Source organism: Sebastes fasciatus, chromosome 9, assembly GCF_043250625.1.
Source record: "Sebastes fasciatus isolate fSebFas1 chromosome 9, fSebFas1.pri, whole genome shotgun sequence".
NCBI lineage: Eukaryota > Metazoa > Chordata > Actinopteri > Perciformes > Sebastidae > Sebastes > Sebastes fasciatus.
The window spans coordinates 4,020,527-4,040,210 of NC_133803.1; the positions used below are offsets into that span (position 1 = coordinate 4,020,527).

Below are 19,684 nucleotides of genomic sequence, written 5' to 3' on the forward strand. Positions count from 1 at the left end.
TGATAGTATCAAATCGGGAGATAGGTGAATCGTCCCAGACCTAGTAAAGAGGCAGAGTGGCGGACTGTAACACACTCTGCTGTGTGTGTGTGTGTGTGTGTCCTGATAATCTGACCTGATGACATTTTTCCATTATCTCCTTCTGAAAGTGAGAGTGTCTGTCCTGCTGTTTGTTTCTACTTTGTATTCTTTCGATTCAACCGTGCGTGTGTAAGTTATGTGCCTTCTTATTTCTGAGGATTTTGTTTTCTGCCCAGATTAGGGAGATTTGTCCTGACAGATTCAAAAGCCAGAACATATTCGTGTGTGTGTGTGTGTTTGCGAAGAGATGTGCAGAAGGCTGCTTTGAGCCCACAAGACTTTACCAAGTAAAGGGAATCGGAGGCAAAAAGATGGAGCACTTGCACTGTGGGCCTTAGTCTCTAAGAAGATTAGACAGACTGAGAGAGAGAGAGTGAGTGCAACACATTTTAATTTGTCCCTTTGGCTGGTTGGGTAAGAACATAATGCCTTTGCCTGGGCCGGATGGAGGGATGGATAGGAAGGGGGGAGGGAGGGAGGGGGAGAAGAGTGAGTAGGAGCAGGGAGATTTGGAGGAAGAGGGGATTGACAGAGGAAAGGATGACGGCAGCGAGGGACGGGCAGAGAAAGGGATGAAGCCCGTCTTTTCTTGACTCCCCACCCTCTCACAGTATGATGGGCTCCCATCAAAGAGGCCAGCGGGGATTGAGCGCCGTTGATCCCCGTTCAGATTAACTTCCTGGCAGATCGCTCTGTCTCTCTCTCTCTCTTTTCAGATTACCAGGAAGAGAGAGAGAGGGCGAGATTTCTCAATCCTGGTCTTATTCAGATTGTATCAAAGCCCCAAGAGACAGATGAAATCCTGATCACTGTTATTCCATGATAATAATCATCTAGTCACTCCACATATCAGGCTAAATCTCAGCTACACGAGCCTGCAGATCAATCTGTGACAGCCCACACACTCTGTCTATCTGCATATCACTGGTGTCCTAAAAATACTACAAATCTCCCAAAAATGCGAGACTACTCAGGGCTGTTGGGACTTTATGGTCAGTTACCGAAATCCTTATTGTTCCATGTTCTAGTTTGAATTCTTAACATATCATTTTTAGGCCTTTCATTCGATTAAAATACTTAAGCGCGATTGATCACATGATCGTCCATAATTAATCGTGATTAATCACAAATTAATTAAACATTTTTTATCTTTTCAAATTGTATATTAAAGGGAGATTTGTCAAGTATTTAATACTCTTATCAACATGGGACAGGACAAATATGCTGCTTTATGCAAATGTATGCATATATTTATTATTGGAAACCAATTAACAACACAAAACAATGACAGATATTGTCCAGAAACCCTCACAGGTACTGCATTTAGCATAAAACAATATGCTCAAATCATAACATGATAAACTGCAGCCCAACAGGCAACAACAGCTGTCAGTGTGTCAGTGTGCTGACTTGACTATGACTTGCCCCAAACTGCATGTGATTATCATAAAGTGGGCATGTCTGTAAAGGGGAGACTCGTGGGTACCCATAGAACCCATTTACATTCACATATCTGGAGGTCAGAGGTCAAGGGACCCCTTTGAAAAGGGCCATGACAGTTTTTAGCCAAAAATGTAGCGTAAGTTTGGAGCGTTATTTAACAAGCTAATATGACATGGTTGGTACCGATGGATTCATCAGGTTTTTGTAGTTCCACATGATGCCTGTATTTTCACTCTACCTTTAAAACTGAGCCGCTACAACCTAAAAATGCGTTCAAGCATTAAAGAAATGAATGGCATTAAAACAGATTTGCGTTAATGCGTTATTATGGCGTTAACTTTGACAGCCCTAGTTTTTTTTGCATATAAAGAGTGTATGTGAGAGTGTGTTCTCCTGTGAGCTGACTAGCTCAGCACTCCAGGAAACAAAGCATTATTTCCACTCAAACCTTTATTGGCAAGAGATTTGCAAAATAACAGTAACTAGAATGGCACTCAGAGAGCGCAGACCCCCCCCCCACTCCGTTCAGTTTGCGCCATCATCCACGTGTATTTTTGATCATGTATCAGCTGTTCGTAGCGGAGCATCGTAAAACACACTATCACCAAGTGTGCTTTGGTCCAACTCGAATGTAATTTCACAGAGTTTAATGTGAAAAAACGCTGAATCTAGAGTCGTCTAGAGAATTTTCCCATTTTTCTTCCAGTTTTGCTTCTTGTAGTCTCAAGATATGTGTCAGTTTTCAGGATTTCTTCATATTCAGAGTGTTAACGTATCAGCCTTTTGTTATCGTCACCTCCTGCACAAGCAGTGTAAAGTTCCCAGCCACGGTGCTCAGACACTAATGTTTTAACGCCCCTTTTGGACCGCAGGAACTGTCCCCAGGGGACTAGGAACCTTTTTGAGGACGTCATTGCGTTTTGACCACAGGGACCAGGGTCAAAATTAAGGTCTGGGGGACATATTTTACCCCCCCCCACCCCCCAAAAGGCCCCGGTCGGTGGGTAGTACTTTCTGAAGACTGGAATTTAAATTTTTTCTCTTTTTTATTTAAAAAAAAGAGAGAGAAAAAGAGGTTATTTGAATATCTTTGGGTTTTGGACTGTTAAAGCAGTAACAGTTGGTAACAAATAGGTTATAAAAATAACTTTTTATTGTATTTGCGCAAAGTTACCAAGTGCAGCTTTAATTGAACAAGACAAGCAATCAGAAGACATCACCTTGGGCTCTGGGAACTTGTGATGGACGTTGTCACTACTGTCTGACATTTTATATGCTAAAGGATTAATGAATTAATCAGCAGAGATAACCAACAGACTAACTGAAAATGAAAATAAATCTTTAGATTCAGCCTGCTGTGTATCAGACTCCTCATTTGACGGTATTGTGTTCTGTATCTTCTGTATTGATGCACTGCCTTGCAGCTTTTATATACTACTGTATGTAGTGCCACACAAACATTCACTTCACATTTCTTTTTACAGTTAAAGATTATCTGAAAATACATCAGTGATGAATTTAACGCATTATTATTACGTTCAATTTGACAGCCCTAGTTACTATATTTCGTTGACCTTTCATAGACATTCATATTGACTGTGCTGTGATTTAGGTCTGATGCTTTTTTCTGATTTATTTCAACTTGGACCTCATTTTTGCTGATTTGGCCGTCATTTCTTTCCCTAATAATAACAAGTCAATAGCTCGAGATCTGTGAACACAGTGACATCGCTAAAAGATAATCTGACTTAGTGAGAGCATCTACATGACACCGACATAGGTCACATACATTGACACCCAGGAGATGTTCAGTGCAGCTACAGTCTTTTTGATGCTGTTATTCATCTACTCCGGCTTCTTTCCGTTGAAATTCTCATCTATTTTTCCTATGTTGCAGACCCCTGGGCTGAGAGCACGGCCTGGACGCCTGCATTGGTATGCGGAGAAATGCATTTCTTCCAACCAGGTAACACACAAACACAGATACAGGCGGAACTAACTCAAGGCCACAAAGGGTAGCAAAAAGAGAGAGGGGAAATGCAAAAATTCCAACTTAAATGATATATCTTTGTTGTTTGTGTGTACAGATGGAGGCCTTGGAGCAGATGGTGGACATGACAGCCAAGCTGTTTGAGTGCGACAGAGATGAGATGTACAGATACATCCTCCGTCTCTGCAGTAAGGCTTCTTCTTGCTTTCATTTGTCCATTTGTGTGTTCTTTTTATTGTGTTTCTCTCAGTTTGCACCCCCCAATCTCCTCTGCTGTCGTGACCTTCCACCTCTGGGTGTGCTCTGGACCCCAGACTGGAAGTGTGTATGTTTGTGTGTTTGTGTGTGTGTGTGTGTGTGTGTGTGTGTGTGTGTGTGGGTGTGTGTGTGTGAGAGAGAATGGGATCAGTCAGAAGTAAGAGCACAAGACATGGTGTGATTGCTGCAGTGGAGAGCAGAGCAGATAACAGTTGTGATTGGAGTGTTAAAGCTGATTGTCAGCCCATTACCCCCACTTCCCTGCGCACGCACACACACACACACACACACACACACACACCTCTTTTAGTTAGTGTGTTCCCTAAATTACAGCATAGTTGAGGGTCAGTCAGTTGATCAGATTAGTGCTTTGATTGCGCTCTCTCAGCATGGAGCGCTTTGTCTGAAATGACTCTCTGGGGCAGGCTGAGCGATGAGCTACGGCGTGTCACAGTGAATTCCATAAGAACGCAACCTTTTTCTCAATCCCGCCGCTTTGTTTCTCGTTGTTCCTCAGAGGAGACGGACAACTGGCAGAAGGCTGAAGCGGTGTGGACGAAGATGCAGGAGGAGAACGTCATTCCCAGGGAGAGGACCCTGCGCATGCTGGCAGACATCCTGAAGAGCAACGGCCAGGAGGTGCCCTTTGAGGTGCCTGAGGTAAAAAAAAAAAAAAAAAGCTTTATAATATGTACATCCCAGTAACGCTCATTAGACAGAGCTGTTATTCAGAAGAATAATTGCCAGGAGGTTCCTGAAGGGCGGTGGGGGGGAGCAGGGCAGATAAAGCTGAAAGCAAAAGCCAGGAGATTCCCAAGAGCTCTGGAGGACTCTGAAAGTGCCCGAGGTCAAACATAACACACAAGCATGCAGCACTGATGGTTAAACACAATCACAATGGTGGCTGTGGCTGTGAATGAAATGGGTGTGGAGGTACCCTTGGTTATCTATTATGTCCTTTAATAATCTCTTCAATATTAATATTAGGGCTGTCAATCAATTAAAATATTTAGTCGCGATTAATCGCCTGATTGTCCATAGTTAATGCGATTAATTACACACTAATCACATATTCTTTATCTGTTCAAAATGTACCTTAAAGGGAGATTTGTCAATTATTTAATACTCTTATCAACATGGGAGTGGGCAAATATGCTGCTTTATGCAAATGTGTGTATATATTTATTATTGGAAATCAATTAACAACACAAAACAATGACAGATATTGTCCAGAAACCCTCACAGGTCTCCCAAAACTGCATGTGATTATCATAAAGTGGGCATGTCTGTAAAGGGGAGACTCGTGGGTACCCATAGAACCCATTTACATTCACATATCTGGAGGTCAGAGGTCAAGGGACCCCTTTTAAAAATGGCCATGCCAGTTTTTCCTCACCAAAATGTAGCAGTATTTACACTCCTTCCCGACAAGCTAGTATGACACGGTTGGTACCAATGGATTCCTTATACTGTATATTCTAGTTTTCTAGCAGCACAATGGTCTCATTCCCAATTATTTTCATACCGCATAGTTTAACCAAAGAGCAAGCTGATCCCAACCTCTGATCATAAGAACTAACCCCGAAAACCCTCTGAAGACTCATCAACTGCTCGCTCCATACAGCCCCCCCCCTCCTCGCCCCCCCCTCCTCGCCCCGCTCCACTTTAAGCCTCTGTTCATTACATGCAGAGGAAACAGGATTGAGGCTCTGATCTGAAGTGTGGTCAATCAGACCGGCTGGCTGGTGAAAGGAATTACAGCTTGATCTGTCTGTAAATCTGTAATGCCAGACTAATTTAGCCAGCAGCTAAATGCCACCATATGGCTGCCGCTGGATTCTTAGTAACATACGTGCATCTTGTGTGGCCTCCACTGTATACTGACCAAAAGACAAAATGAAGTGGACAGAATGTGAATATGTTCAGCCTGTCAATTGATTAAAATAGTTAATCACGATTAATCACACATTTTTTTATCTGTTCAAAATGTACCTTAAAGGGAGATTTGTTAAGTATTTAATACTCTTATCAACATGGGAGTGGACAAATATGCTGCTTTATGCAAATATATGTATATATTTATTATTGGAAATCAATTAACAACAGAAAACAATGACAGATATTGTCCAGAAACCCTCACAGGTACTGCATTTAGCATAAAACAATATGCTCAAATCATAACATGGTAAACTGCAGCCCAACAGGCAACAACAGCTGTCAGTGTGTCAGTGTGCTGACTTGACTATGACTTGCCCCAAACTGCATGTGATTATCATAAAGTGGGCATGTCTGTAAAGGGGAGACTCGTGGGTACCCATAGAACCCATTTACATTCACATATCTGGAGGTCAGAGGTCAAGGAACCCCTTTGAAAATGGCCATGCCAGTTTTTCCTTTTTAGCGCTAGGTTGGAGCGTTATTTAACGTCCAGCTAGTATGACATGGTTGGTACCGATGGATTCTTTAGGTTCTCTAGTTTCATATGATGCCAGTATCTTCACGCTTTAAACGTGAGCCCGCTACAACCTCCGAAAGACCCGTCGGATTTTTAAGAGGTTAATTAAGCATCGTTGAATGAATGAAAAAAGTTTAATTAATGCGATAAAGAAATTAGTGACGTTAAAACAAATTTGCGTTATTAATGTGTTATTATCGCGTTAACTTTGACAGCCCTAGAATATGTATTTAAAAATTTAAAAATTTAATACAAGAGGGGAGTTTTGCTTTAAATAATATAATATTACTGTGATTTCTATTGCTGCATTTTTTTCCTCAGCTTTGGTTTGCATGCGAGCGTGCTCCAGTAGCCCGAAGCATGACGAGACAGGAAGTGATTGCTGTTGCCTGGAGCGATGAACTTGGTGACCCCTGGGGCTCTTTGAGTTGATGCCCCCGCTCTGACACACACACTCTCTCTAGCGCACACACACACTTTTCATTTTGCCCCTGGGGTGCCAGACCTAATTTGCCCCTAGCCAATACAGCTTAACCCCCTCCCCTCACTGCTACACGGGTGACCGAGCATTAGGGGGCCCTGCCCTGCCTGCCCAGCATTATCGCACTGTCATACACACACATACACACATCAGCTCATTGCCGGCACATAGCTGTAAATGGTAAATGGACTTGCATTTATATAGCGCTTTTCTATTCTTCCAACCACTCAAAGCGCTTCACACTACATGTCAGCATACACCCATTCACACACACATTCATACACTGATGGCAGAGGCTACTAAGGTGCCAACCTGCCCATCAGGATCTAATCTAAATACTCATTCACACACCGATGGCTATGCCATCGGGAGCATTTTGGGGTTAAGTGTCTTGCTCAAAGACACATCGACATGTGACCCGGAGCAGCCGGGGATCGAATCACTGACCTTCCGATTGGTGGACGACCTGCTCTACCCTCTGAGCCACAGTGTGTGTTTTGATGGAAATATCGGACTTAGTTTCATCGCTGTTTTCTCTTTGTGTGTCATTCATAGACTTGGTACCAACAAGCTGCCACAACACAGCAGGTTAAGCCAGCAACAAGCCTCCCCGCAGCTGAAAGTGGTACTGAATACCAGACCCGTCTGTTGGCCCTCTGTAAGAGGGGCAAAGCCAAAGGTAAGCAGCAGGAGGTCCCAGTATTGTTGCCCCCACATGACATAGAGCTAAAACCTAAACAAACAAGAAGCTGGTTTGACAAATCTGGACCATCTGAGACGTGTGAAGTTTCCATTTGAAGCTGCAATAAAGAGCCTTTTGACTGTTAGGGGGCAGAAAGACTCCAACAGCTCTGATATATTTTGGCTTATTTAGCAAAAGTTGGAGTCCTGTGTCTCGCCATCTGATGAATATAAGTCTGTTACACACTCGTCTTTTAGTTCTGGTGCCAAACCCAGAGAAAATTCACTGGATCTGTAACATCTAACTGCCAGGCAGGTAGTCTCAAGTGTGATTTTCTTTTTTCTATTATTTTATTTTATTTTTATAATTTTATTTTAATTAAATATTTAATCAAAATGAATCATGATTGTCCATAGTTAATCTTGATTAATCACATTTTGTATCTGTTCAAAATGTACCTTAAAGGGAGATTTGTCAAGTATTTAATAATCTTATCAACATGGGAGTGGACAAATATGCTGCTTTATGCAAATATATGTATATATTTATTATTGGAAATCAATTAACAACACAAAACAATGACAGATATTGTCCAGAAACCCTCACAGGTACTGCATTTAGCATAAACAAATATACTCAAATCATAACATGTCAAACTGCAGCCCAACAGGCAACAACAGCTGTCAGTGTGTCAGTGTGCTGACTTGACTATAACTTGCCCCAAACTGCATGTGATTATCATAAAGTGGGCATGTCTGTAAAGGGGAGACTCGTGGGTACCCATAGAACCCATTCACATTCACATATCTGGAGGTCAGAGGTCAAGGGACCCCTTTGAAAATGGCCATGACTGTTTTTCCTTTCCAAAACGTGTTTGCTACCAATGGATTCTTTAGGTTTCCTAGTTTCATATGATGCCAGTATCTTCACTCTAGCTTTAAAACTGAGCTGCTACAACCTAAAAATCTCAAGTTGCGTTAATGCGTTAAATAAATTAGTGCCATTAAAATGAAATTGTGTTAACGCATTATCGCATTAACTTTGACAGCCCTATTTATTTTATAAATTTTTTTAATGTTTTGTTTAAAATTATGTATCAATAAAAATTAGATTGTTCGACCATCGGACAAGCACCTCGGTTCTTGCAGCTCTACACAGCTTTTAAGGCGTTGGTCTTCTTCAGCTGAGTGTTAAATCTCAACTTTCACATCACACAGACTTTAATGCTTCAGTGTATATATAAAAAACATTGCTTGATGGAGCCTCAAACAGACTGCAAGCTACTTGTTGACTGTGTGGAGTTTACCTGCTGCAAGTAGTATCAAATTCCATTTGAATTTTAGTCAAGTGAAATGTAACTTTGTACTGTAGCCATCTTTGTGAAAGCAGATTACTCTATTATTACAGTAATGTGAAGTTTCTCTCAAATTCAGCCTCTTTCCTTTCTCTCGTGTTCTCTTTCTACAGAAGCCTATGGGAAGCTGATGGAAGCCGATAAAAAGGGTGTGGCTCTAGGCCCCGCCCTTTACGATCAGCTGATCCGTGCCCTGTTGAGCGAGGGATCGATGGAGGAAGCCATGGCAGTCAAGGAAACGTAAGTGCCTCAACATCTCATTCCTCAACGATAAATTACACTTTTTTGCTGAAGCCTTACAAAACAGAAAAAAGAACCATTACTGTTCAGTAAGATATAATGTAACACCAGGCATAAACAATATCTGTTATCAATTAAAATGTTTAATCGCATGATCGTCCATAGTTGATTGTGATTAATCACAAACTAATCACACATTTTTTATCTGCTCAAAATGTACCTTAAATATTTTGTCAAGTATTTAATACTCTTATCAACAGAGGAGTGGGCAAATATGCTGCTTTATGAAAATGTATGTATATATTTATAACTGGAAATCCCCTAGCAACACAAAACAATGACAAATATTGTCCAGAAACCCTCACAGGTACTGCAGTTAGCCCAACAGGCAACAACAGCTGTCAGTGTGTCAGTGTGCTGACTTGACTATGATTTGCCCCAAACTGCATGTGATAATCATAAAGTGTGCATGACTGTAAAGGGGAGACTCGTGGGTACCCATAGAACCCATTTACATTCACATATCTGGAGGTCAGAGGTCAAGGGACCCCTTTGAAAATGGCCATGCCAGTTTTTCCTAGTTCCAAGTTTGGAGCGTTATTTAACCTCCTTCATGACAAGCTAGTGTGACATGGTTGGTGCTAATGGATTCCTTATGTCTGCTAGATTCATATGATACCAGGATCTTCACTCTAGTTTTAAAACGGAGCCCGCTACAACCTAACTACGCAAGTTGCGTTAATGCATTAAAGAAATTAGTAGCGTTAAAACGAATCTGCGTTAACGCGTTATTATCTCGTTGACTTTGACAGCCCTCGTAAGTATTTTTCATCCCAGTGTCAGGTTTGGCTCCCTGGGAAAACATGAGCACTTTCTCTCCATTTTTTTGCTCATTTCATCATTTTAGTATTTTGTCCTGGTATCTAATCTGTAATAATCAGCTTTCTGTATCAGTTCCTCCTCACAAATAATTAACAGCAGCCGAATACCAAGGACCCGTCCCTTCTTAGTGTCTTTTGTTAGTTCAGATCATCGTGAATCAAAACAGCTATTGTTTGAGAATAGAGTGAAATATTCCCCCTCAGGGCAGACAGACTGCACAGCAGAGTATCTTGGTTATAAACATAACAAATTCAACTTGTAGTGCGGTTAATGCTCTGCTACATTCCCCATCTCCTCAGTGTGTGGCACCGGGTCACCTCAGGCTAAAACTCCTTCTCCTCAATAGACTTGAGGATTATAAAGTGATTGTGTGCGAACACACTCAGCCCTGCTGGATATGAACAGTGGGGTTTACTAAGCCCACACACAAACACACATGCTCGGGTGTACAGATTAATTTTGGTTTTCTGGGAAGCGGGTGACTTTGCGCTAAAACATCAATCTTCTTCCAATTAGTAATGTATCATGTGTCTTGTGTAACGGAGGCCATATCAGGGCTGGGAGACAAATGGATGGACACAGAGGTATTAGAGATGTGAGCTTAGTGCAGCGCTGATCTTCTGCTTGTCTTTTTAGGTAATCTCCTTTTTGCTTGATCTCCTTTTGTCCCTTTCTTTATATCACTTTCTCGCAACACAGATGCAAAGTGTTTTTATAAAAGAATAGATAATAATACAATGACATAATACACTGAAAGAAGAGACTAATTTGTAGGGAAATGAAAAAACATGCAATAACATCCATTACACTATCAGTCTCTTCCCTGTTTTCGGCTCTCTACATGGTTCACTCTCTTATGTTATGAGAAATAATCGTATCAATTTTAGACCCCTGTTTCAACAAGCGCGAGGCAATACAAGTGATAACCCATCTCCAGTCTCTGTTTGAATTGGTTTATGGCATCCCTGCCTGGATAAAAGCTTCGTTTATCTGCACTCTAAATGAGAAGTGAAATGAGCTGAGAGGGGAAAGATGGAAACGGGGAGGAGAGGAAGGAGATAAAAAAAGAGCCAAACGGGGGAGAGGCGGGGTGAACGAGGCGTGGGGGGCTAGATTTAATCACGTACGAGGTTAATGAAGACGCTATAGGCATTAATTCTCTGTGCGTGTGGGTGTGTGTGTTTGTTTTTTGGGTAATCTGTACAGAATTGAGCAGCGGGGGTGCTTATGGCGAGATTAAGGGATTGGGAGAGAGTGATGAGGAAGGGGTGGATGTTGGATTCATTGGCTGAAGCACAATACCCCTCGAAGGAGACGGCGAGTGAGAGTGGGGTGTGGGGGGGGGGGGGTGTAAGGTGAGCGAGAGACGGCCTCTAGAGATTTCCTCCCACCCGATAAGAATAATTCTGACCCCGCTCCCCCCCACTGCTCGGTCTCCACGGCAATCCGTCGGCGACCCTGTTACCGCTCCAATCTCCGCCGTGACCCTGTCACAGCGGCTGCCGGATGCTGCTTGGCCCGGTGTCGCCGTGGTGATAAGGATTGCCGGCCTGATGCTCAATTGAGCGGACGGATTAATCTAGTTGCAGGGCTATAATAACAAATTAAAAAAAAAAAAAAAGAAGACGAGAGGCAAGCTTGATTGAGGTTTTAGTGGCAAAGAAATGAAAAGGAGGAGGGCTGAAAAGGACAGCAGATAGATGGAGCGAGGGAGGGGAAGTCAGGGGGGGTGGGGGGGTGGACAGCGACCGGAGGCCTCACTACTGCAGCCCGTCCTGATGTTATCCTCCCACATAATACCACACACAGATAGACAGTACAAACACACGTGCAGCGGCTCAACAGGAAGTAATCAACCGTTTGATGTCCGTATTATTTTCTGGGTTACAGGAAACACTTTACAAGAGGCTCAGACCTGCTGTCAGTCCCATTTGTTCCCATTGTTTTTATCTTCTGTCCTTTCAGCTCATGTGTTTATCCGCTCCGTCTCTGTGGAGTCTAATGTGCTTCTGAATGCGATGCCCTATAATGTCCCGAGCGCAAAAGACTAAGATGCTACAGAGATATTAACTCACATCATCACAGTCGATAATGTTTCTAATGTTTGAGTGCATCAGTGATCCTCAAAGTGGGGTCCTCTGTCATGCTAACATGCTCACAATGACAATGTTAACATGCTGATGTTTAGCCGGTATAACGTTTATCATGTTCACTGTTCTAGTTTAGCATGTTCACATTCCAACATTTGCTAATTAACACCAAACACAAAGTGCAGCCGAGGCTGATGGGAGTGTCATAACGTCAGTATTCACACAGCGTTGACAAATTTCTATCATCTTCACAATAAATGTTGTTATATTGGCCAACGTGTCACCCCAGTCGTGAGCCACAGCCACTATACTGTAGGAGCACAAGCTTAAAAACAGTCGAGAGGTGAAAAAGAAAGTTGAAAAAGAGTTTGTTTTCAACAGATTGACTCAAATAAGAAGTGGATAGTTGATACCAAACCAAGAACATGCTTTGTGTCTCTCTCAGTGCTGCGTCTCGCGTGCCAGGCTTCCAGCTCAGTGACATGGCCACCAGCCTGCTCATCATCACACTCAGCAAGAAAGGCCAGGTTCAAGGTAAGAAACAGACATGTGGGATTAAACACACACACATACGTACTCATTTCATACACATACTCACCGCTTCCACTCCTCCATAGATGCTCTGGAGAAACTGAAGTCTATGCTGCAGGTGGACCACATGCCCTCGCAGCTCGCCATCACCAGACTGGTTCAGGCCCTGGGTAGCCACGGCGACGTGGCGGGGATCCAGGAAACGGAGTCGCTGGTTAAAGGCCTCGGCACGACCCTCAACCTGTCCAGCATGGTGTTCCTCAACAACACGGCCCTCGCGCACATCAAGAAGTAAGCGCATATATGGTGATTCATTAATGGACTTGTGTAGACTATTTTTGAGTTGAGGAGGCACTTAAAGCACATGTAGGATTTTTAAATTTCTGACTGCGGCAATTGTCTCATTCCTCTACAGGTGAAAACGTAGCCACCAGAGTAATTACAAAGATGCTATAATCACATAAATTATACGGGAAACCTCTGTTGGTCTGGAGGAGCTGCAGAATTTATTTCTGCACAAACTGCAACTTCCACTGAACATTCACTAGATATTCTCAGAGCTAAACTAACTCTCTCCTGCTCCGCTGCTCGCTCGTTTTCTCACACACTCGCTACCGCTCTCTCGCTCTTGCTTCACCACTCACTTCCCAAATGCACACACACTCTACGCACTGGCTCTAATACTCTCCCACAGTCGTTTGTTGGCATTAGCGGACTCCATTTCTAACCGAACGTTAGCTATGGTTGCACACTGTTAGCACTGAAGGCATGTCCGACGTCACATCCTTTGGATTTTCCTGGAAAAACGGGCCTGGGTTCTTTAAAAGCAGTCTACATGCTGATAGAGGAAACCCAGAAAGATGCAGAAGGTCTAATTTTTTAGGTGAGGTTACAACCTGTTCTCACACTGGCAGTAAAATAACAATTAAAACACATTTATACGTGTACAAACTTGAATACAGTCCCTTTTAATTCAGGATTTTGGTCATGTATGAGTCACATTTAGGCCTACGCGGCTTTTCAGATATTTCCCTAAATCTGACATTTCGAGACAGTACTCATCATATCACCTTTTTATCTTTAATCCTTCCCAACCACGTACAGTCAAATGGAGCGCAGGCAGACACCAAACAGAAACTCTACGTGAAGTCTTTTCTACTATTTTGTAAACTCTGTTGGTATTACTGAGCAGCACACAGAGATAAACAGTTTAATGCAATACCAGCAGCAGAGTGTGACAAGACCCATGTTGACACACTCTTAAAGTAAAAGCTTACGTGGCGAGCGGGGCGTCAAGTACAAATAGGAAACACAGGCCTAATAGGATTATTCATGGGCTCCTTTTAATGTCATGAAAACACCCATCCTCCACTTCTGCTTTGTCGCTTCTCAAACAACAGAGAACAAATATATAAAACACGCTGTGCATCAAACTTTCATTGCGCTACTTGCTGCATTAGCGCCGTCCCCCCAGCTCGAGCGGCAGCGTCGCCGTGCCATCTCGCAGGGACAGCAGGAAGTGAAGAATAGCGAGACAGTCTCACGCCCGATTGGCCATCGCGGCACAGGCCTGTCAGCTTGAACCCTGACCTCCGGGAGCCGCGCTCTGAGCGGCTCTGACACGTGCGTCCCAGCTGTATCTGAGTCAAGCTGACTGGTTAAGAGCCGGGGCGGAAAAGGCAAGCAGGCCCGGAGAGCGGAGCGCCACATTTAGAGGGGCCCCCCGCTGAATTATTCAGACGGTCCCAGTCGCAACAATCAGCGTAGATATGTTCCCCCACCTCTGGACGCTCACACATACACATACACATACACAGAGTCGCGCACATACACAGAGTCGCGCACATACCCTGTATGTTAAATATTCATTACGACTGCTGACGGCGGGGAGGGAGCAGGGAGCGCAAAGTGTTAGTAGCGAGGTCGGGTTGCCAGATTGAGTTGTTTTACATTTGTATCGCTTTGGTGTGCAGGCTTTGTTTGGTTGTGGCAACCTCAGCAGAAAAACATTTCACAGTATGTGTGTGTATGAGTGAGCATCAGGGGAAGAGAGAGTTGGTCTGCGCTCAGTGGGAGGAACAAAAATTAAACCGATATTAAATTACTAAAATTTCCAAAGTCTAAAAACAGCACCGACGCAGGAAGAAGTGTGCCTTTTACTGTAGGTAACAAGAATTAAAGTAGGGTTGTTGCATCTGGTCTAAAAGAGTTAAAGGGAGGATCTATTGGCAGAAATGGAATATAATATTAATAACTATGTTTTCTTTATAGCAAATAATATGTCAATGGAGAAGATAACTTTGTATAGTGAGGGATAGATAGTTTGGAGCCCCTTGATTTCTTTTTCTTGAACGTGGTAGAGCGATGATATGCCGACAAAGAGAGAAGTTATAACCAAACTTTGATGTGAGGTATTGAGAAGCCTTTCATTTCTTATTTATTTCTTATTCAATCTTACACACTTGGCACACGGAAGAAGTTGTAATCTGCAACCTCACCACTAGATACCGCCAGATCCTTCGCCCTGTTCCTTTAACCGTAACACGATCTTTCCCTAACGTAAACCACAACATAATTGCCATGCATGGGTATTGGACATACAACATGTATGTAATAAAAAAGTATATTTCCCCAAATAGCCCATAGAATAAGGAATAATCCCACAACATTTTTCATATTCAACATTGATTATTCTTAGATGGATATAAATGTTTGTTGTGTATAGCGTCTGTTTCTCCTATTTTCTATTTATCTGCTTAGATTAAAAATGTACAGCTTATCAACCTTTGTCTCCCCACCCCCCCCCACCCCCAACCCCTTCAGTGGCGACGTGGAGACAGCAGTGGAGGTGTTGGAGGCAGTCTACACCAGTCCAGACAGCACAAACCCCAGTATTTCCTTCGTCTTCAGAAAGATCTTGGAAGAGGACAATGAAAAAGCCATAGACAAGTGTAAGACACTGACACACACACACACACACACACACACACACACACACATACATGTAGTATATGGAAAAAAATAGAAATAGCAAATATGAAACCACAAGCAAAATGACAATAAGCAATCCAGTCCATAAACACCACATCCTGTAGTAAAACCTTTAAGCACTGATTAAAATGTGCTTGCTGTGTTACAGTGAGTGCTATGGCAGAGCGGCTGGCCAACCACTTTGCCTGCTACAGACCAGCTTCAGACCTCTTCATCCAGCTGCTGGATATGGACAAAGTCGAGGACGCCAAGTTCATGCTGGCTGTGAGTATGAGGGAGTGAGCGAGTGAGCGTGGGAGCACGCGTGCGTGCGCAAGGTTTTCAGATATATTTGGTTGTGGTCCACAGAGGATGAGATGAGATACACTTTTATTGATACTGGAGGGAAATTGATCAGCATTCCGAAAATGAACGCGTCAATTTTGTTTTAACACCACTAATGTTTTTAATGCATTAACGCAACTTGTGATTTATAGGTAGTAACGGGCTCAGCTAAAGTTAAGCCTGGTATCATATGAAACTAGAAAACATAAGGAATTCATTGGTACCATCCATGTCATACTATCTTGTCGTGAAGGAGGTTAAATAACGCTCCAAACATAAGCTAAATTTTGGCGAGGAAAAACTGGCATGGCCATTTTCAAAGGGGTCTCTTGACCTCTGATCTCCAGATATGTGAATGAAAATGGGTTCTATGGGTACCCACGAGTCTCCCCTTTACAGACATGCCCACTTTATGATAATCACATGCAGTTTGGGGCAAGTCATAGTCAAGTCAGCACACTGACACACTGACAGCTGTTGTTGCCTGTTGGGCTGCAGTTTGCCATGTTATGATTTGAGCATATTTGTTTATGCTAAATGCAGTACCTGTGAGGGATTCTGGATAATATTATACATATTCATTTGCATAAAGCAGCATATTTGCCCACTCCCATGTTGATACGAGCATTAAATACTTGAAAAATCTCCCTTTAAGGTACATTTTGAACAGATAAAATTTTTTTTGATTAATCGTGGTCAAAACATTTTAATTGGTTGACAGCCCTACAGTAAGAAAGATACATTACTTGCTGCTCTCGCTCACTTCTCTTTATCATTACTTAAACATGAAGTGAAGAAATCCATGTTTTTTACATCAGACTGTTTCTCATGACATCACATTTATTACTTAGTATTATTTTGTCTTTGTGTAAAGAGGAGAGGAGATAAGGATGCTCTGGGTTGCCCCTAAAGAAAGCTGAATTTTTGAAAGAAGAAGCTAAATTTAACCCTCTCTCCACCAAATACAACAATTTTCTATATAGTGCAGGTACTGCTCTTCATTATTTAGGCTGGATCTGCACACCATGAGGAGAGAGCTCTGTAAAATGTATTTTTTTTTAACTTTTTGTGACCACTTTAACAAAATTTTAAATCATCTGGAGCATTTCATCCCGGTGCGCACTTCTCCATTTGAGTGTCTCGCTCTTGACTACATTTTAAATTATTACGGCAAAGTAATTAAAATCTGCAAAAACAAATCAACAAGGGAACTGGTGATGCATTCGTCCAGTTGTCAAGCCCAAGTGATGATGAGGGAGACGTTGACTTATTCATCCAGCCTCACATTTATGTCAGGAAGTGCTCCCCCACATTCCACCAATGGGTCTTCTGGTGGTCTGAAATTGGCCTCCTACCGCTTCACTTATTCAACACAGTTCATACATTACAGCTCAATGACTTTGCATTGAGCCTGGGGACATGAATATGTATAAGCGAGATGGGTGAGAGTCGAGAGGGAGGACAAAGAGGACGAGGTAGCGAAAGAGATCAAAGACTCTCAGAGAAAGACACAAAAATGGAGGTGAAGACGCTGCTCTCTATAACGGCGATTATTTCGCTCTCACTAGCTGAGTGATTACCCCTCTCAGTCATTCAGTCGCATGTGTGACTAATGAACACAGATAGATCACTTACCGCCATCACTTACTACACTTCATCACTTTTTAAACGTCAACGAAAGGAATCACATTATGTTCTTGTCACACAATCTTAGCTGCTCTCATTTTCACCCTGACATACATTTGTGTCTGTTTTGGACATATTTAAAAAATATAATATAATATATAAGATTGTTATTAGGGCTGTCAATCAATTAAAATATTAGATTAATCGCAAATTAATCACACATTTTTTATCTGTTCAAAATATACCTTAACGGGAAATTTGTTCAAGTATTTAATACTCTTATCAACATAAGAGTGGGCAAATATGCTGCTTTATGCAAATGTATGTATATATTTATTATTGGAAATCAATTAACAACACAAAACAATGACAAATATTGTCCAGAAACCCTCACAGGTACTGCATTTAGCATTAAACAACATGCTCAAATCATAACATGGCAAACTGCAGCCCAACAGGCAACAACAGCTGTCAGTGTGTCAGTGTGCTGACTTGACTATGACTTGCCCCAAAACTGCATGTGATTATCATAAAGTGGGCATGTCTGTAAAGGGGAGACTCGTGGGTACCCATAGAACCCATTTTCATTCACATATCTTGAGGTCAGAGGTCAGAGGTCAAGGGACCCCTTTGAAAATGGCCATGCCAGTTTTTCTTCGCCCAAATTGAGTGCAGGTGTGGAGCGTTATTTCACCTCCTTCCCGACAAGCTAGTTGACAATTATTCAAACTTGGGTTTCATAGTTTCATATGATGCCAGTATCTTCACTGTAGCTTTAAGACTGAGCCCGCTACAACCTAAAACTTGCATTTTGCGTTAATGCGTTTAAGAAATTAGTGGCTTTAAAATGAATTTGCGTTAATGTGTTATCGCATTAACTTTGAATTCTTATAAATCATAATTTTGATGAAAAAATGGGTCTTATCAAAGTACATTTTGAACAAGCAGATAAGGAGCTACTAATACAACCAAATCTGAGTAGTTAGTACATTGAACCAACCGAAGATCAGTAAAGTTACATCATTATATTTCTAAATATGATTGTAATATACAGTAAATTACAGGAAGTCTGTTTCCAAAGTGAAGTCCTGAAAACATGAGATCGGGGCAGAGATAAGTGTTGAGAGTGTGTGCATACAGTACTTTGTTGGTAAGAAAGATGTAAAATGTGCTTTGTGCTAAGGCGCGGCTGCATCTTTTTATCTTTTATTTACCAAGTAGGTCAGTTACAACAGCTCCTCTGGACCACACTGACAGTGAGGGTGAAACTGGAAACAGAAATAAAAACCCACCGTAGATCCACTCCGACATGGAGGCGACATGCGTCTGCTCTTCATTCCTCCCTGACATCTTGAGTGATCATCCCTCTCAATCTTTAAACAGGGATGTCTGACTAGCATGCATGTTAATGAACAGATACATTACTCACTACTCTACATCTTCATCACTATTTAAACACAAACCATGGATTACATGATTTTAAAGCTATAATACGCTTCTTGCTTGATATGAGTCTCGGCTTGTTTCATCCCTCTTTTCTCTCCATGAGATAGAAGATGAAGACGAGCATTATACAATTCAATTTGATCAGGTTCAATTTCAGAAGCCCGAGTAGAGGCAGGGGAGGAAGATTGTCAAGTGGGAGGTTCTTTTTGAACTTTTTAAATTGATGTTTGTACCATAGAGCAGGGGTTCTCAAACGTTTTGGGGCCAGGGGGGACCCCTTAAAGGGGAAAACATTTGCTTACATAATGCTTACTACCATTTCTTCTCTTAGATGTCATTGGAACTATTTCTATTCTAAAACTTTTCAACCTAAATACTTCAGACCTGTTTCAAAGTGATAGACAGAAAGATAAGATGAGATAATCCTTTATTAGTCCCACAGCTGGGAAATAAGCAATGTTATTGAATGTTAACACCACTTATATACCTTTTAAAGAGAGGGTGAATTTATTCAAGTTGCATTTGGACTCAACTTAAAAGCTTCCAGAAAATGAACAGTTAACTGAACTATTAAATCCAGATATTTAAATGTACCAGTCTAAGTGCTTCAACTTAAAAATTAACTTATTTCTGTGTGTCACAATCATATCAGAGTTTCTACTGGCCCCAAAGTTAACATGGGTGGGACCCCACTTTGAGAATCACTGCCACAGAAGTTTGGCAATCCAACATAACATACGTTTTATGTGTATGTACTGTGCTTTACAGACCTTTAAAATGTAAAAGGGAACTACAGTACGCCTATTTTCA

At 42.0% G+C, this 19,684-nt stretch overlaps 1 protein-coding gene across 1 annotated transcript in view; it reads left to right on the forward strand.

The window, feature by feature from the left end:
- Positions 1 to 19,684, forward strand: part of lrpprc (leucine-rich pentatricopeptide repeat containing) — a 93,780-nt gene that overhangs the window by 63,914 nt on the left and 10,182 nt on the right. Inside the window, exons 26-34 of the mRNA XM_074645504.1 lie at positions 3,422 to 3,490; positions 3,612 to 3,702; positions 4,290 to 4,432; positions 7,264 to 7,387; positions 8,858 to 8,984; positions 12,402 to 12,490; positions 12,574 to 12,778; positions 15,311 to 15,438; positions 15,627 to 15,742. Coding sequence (XP_074501605.1) covers positions 3,422 to 3,490; positions 3,612 to 3,702; positions 4,290 to 4,432; positions 7,264 to 7,387; positions 8,858 to 8,984; positions 12,402 to 12,490; positions 12,574 to 12,778; positions 15,311 to 15,438; positions 15,627 to 15,742 — 1,092 coding nt within the window. The remainder of the gene's footprint in view (positions 1 to 3,421; positions 3,491 to 3,611; positions 3,703 to 4,289; positions 4,433 to 7,263; positions 7,388 to 8,857; positions 8,985 to 12,401; positions 12,491 to 12,573; positions 12,779 to 15,310; positions 15,439 to 15,626; positions 15,743 to 19,684) is intronic.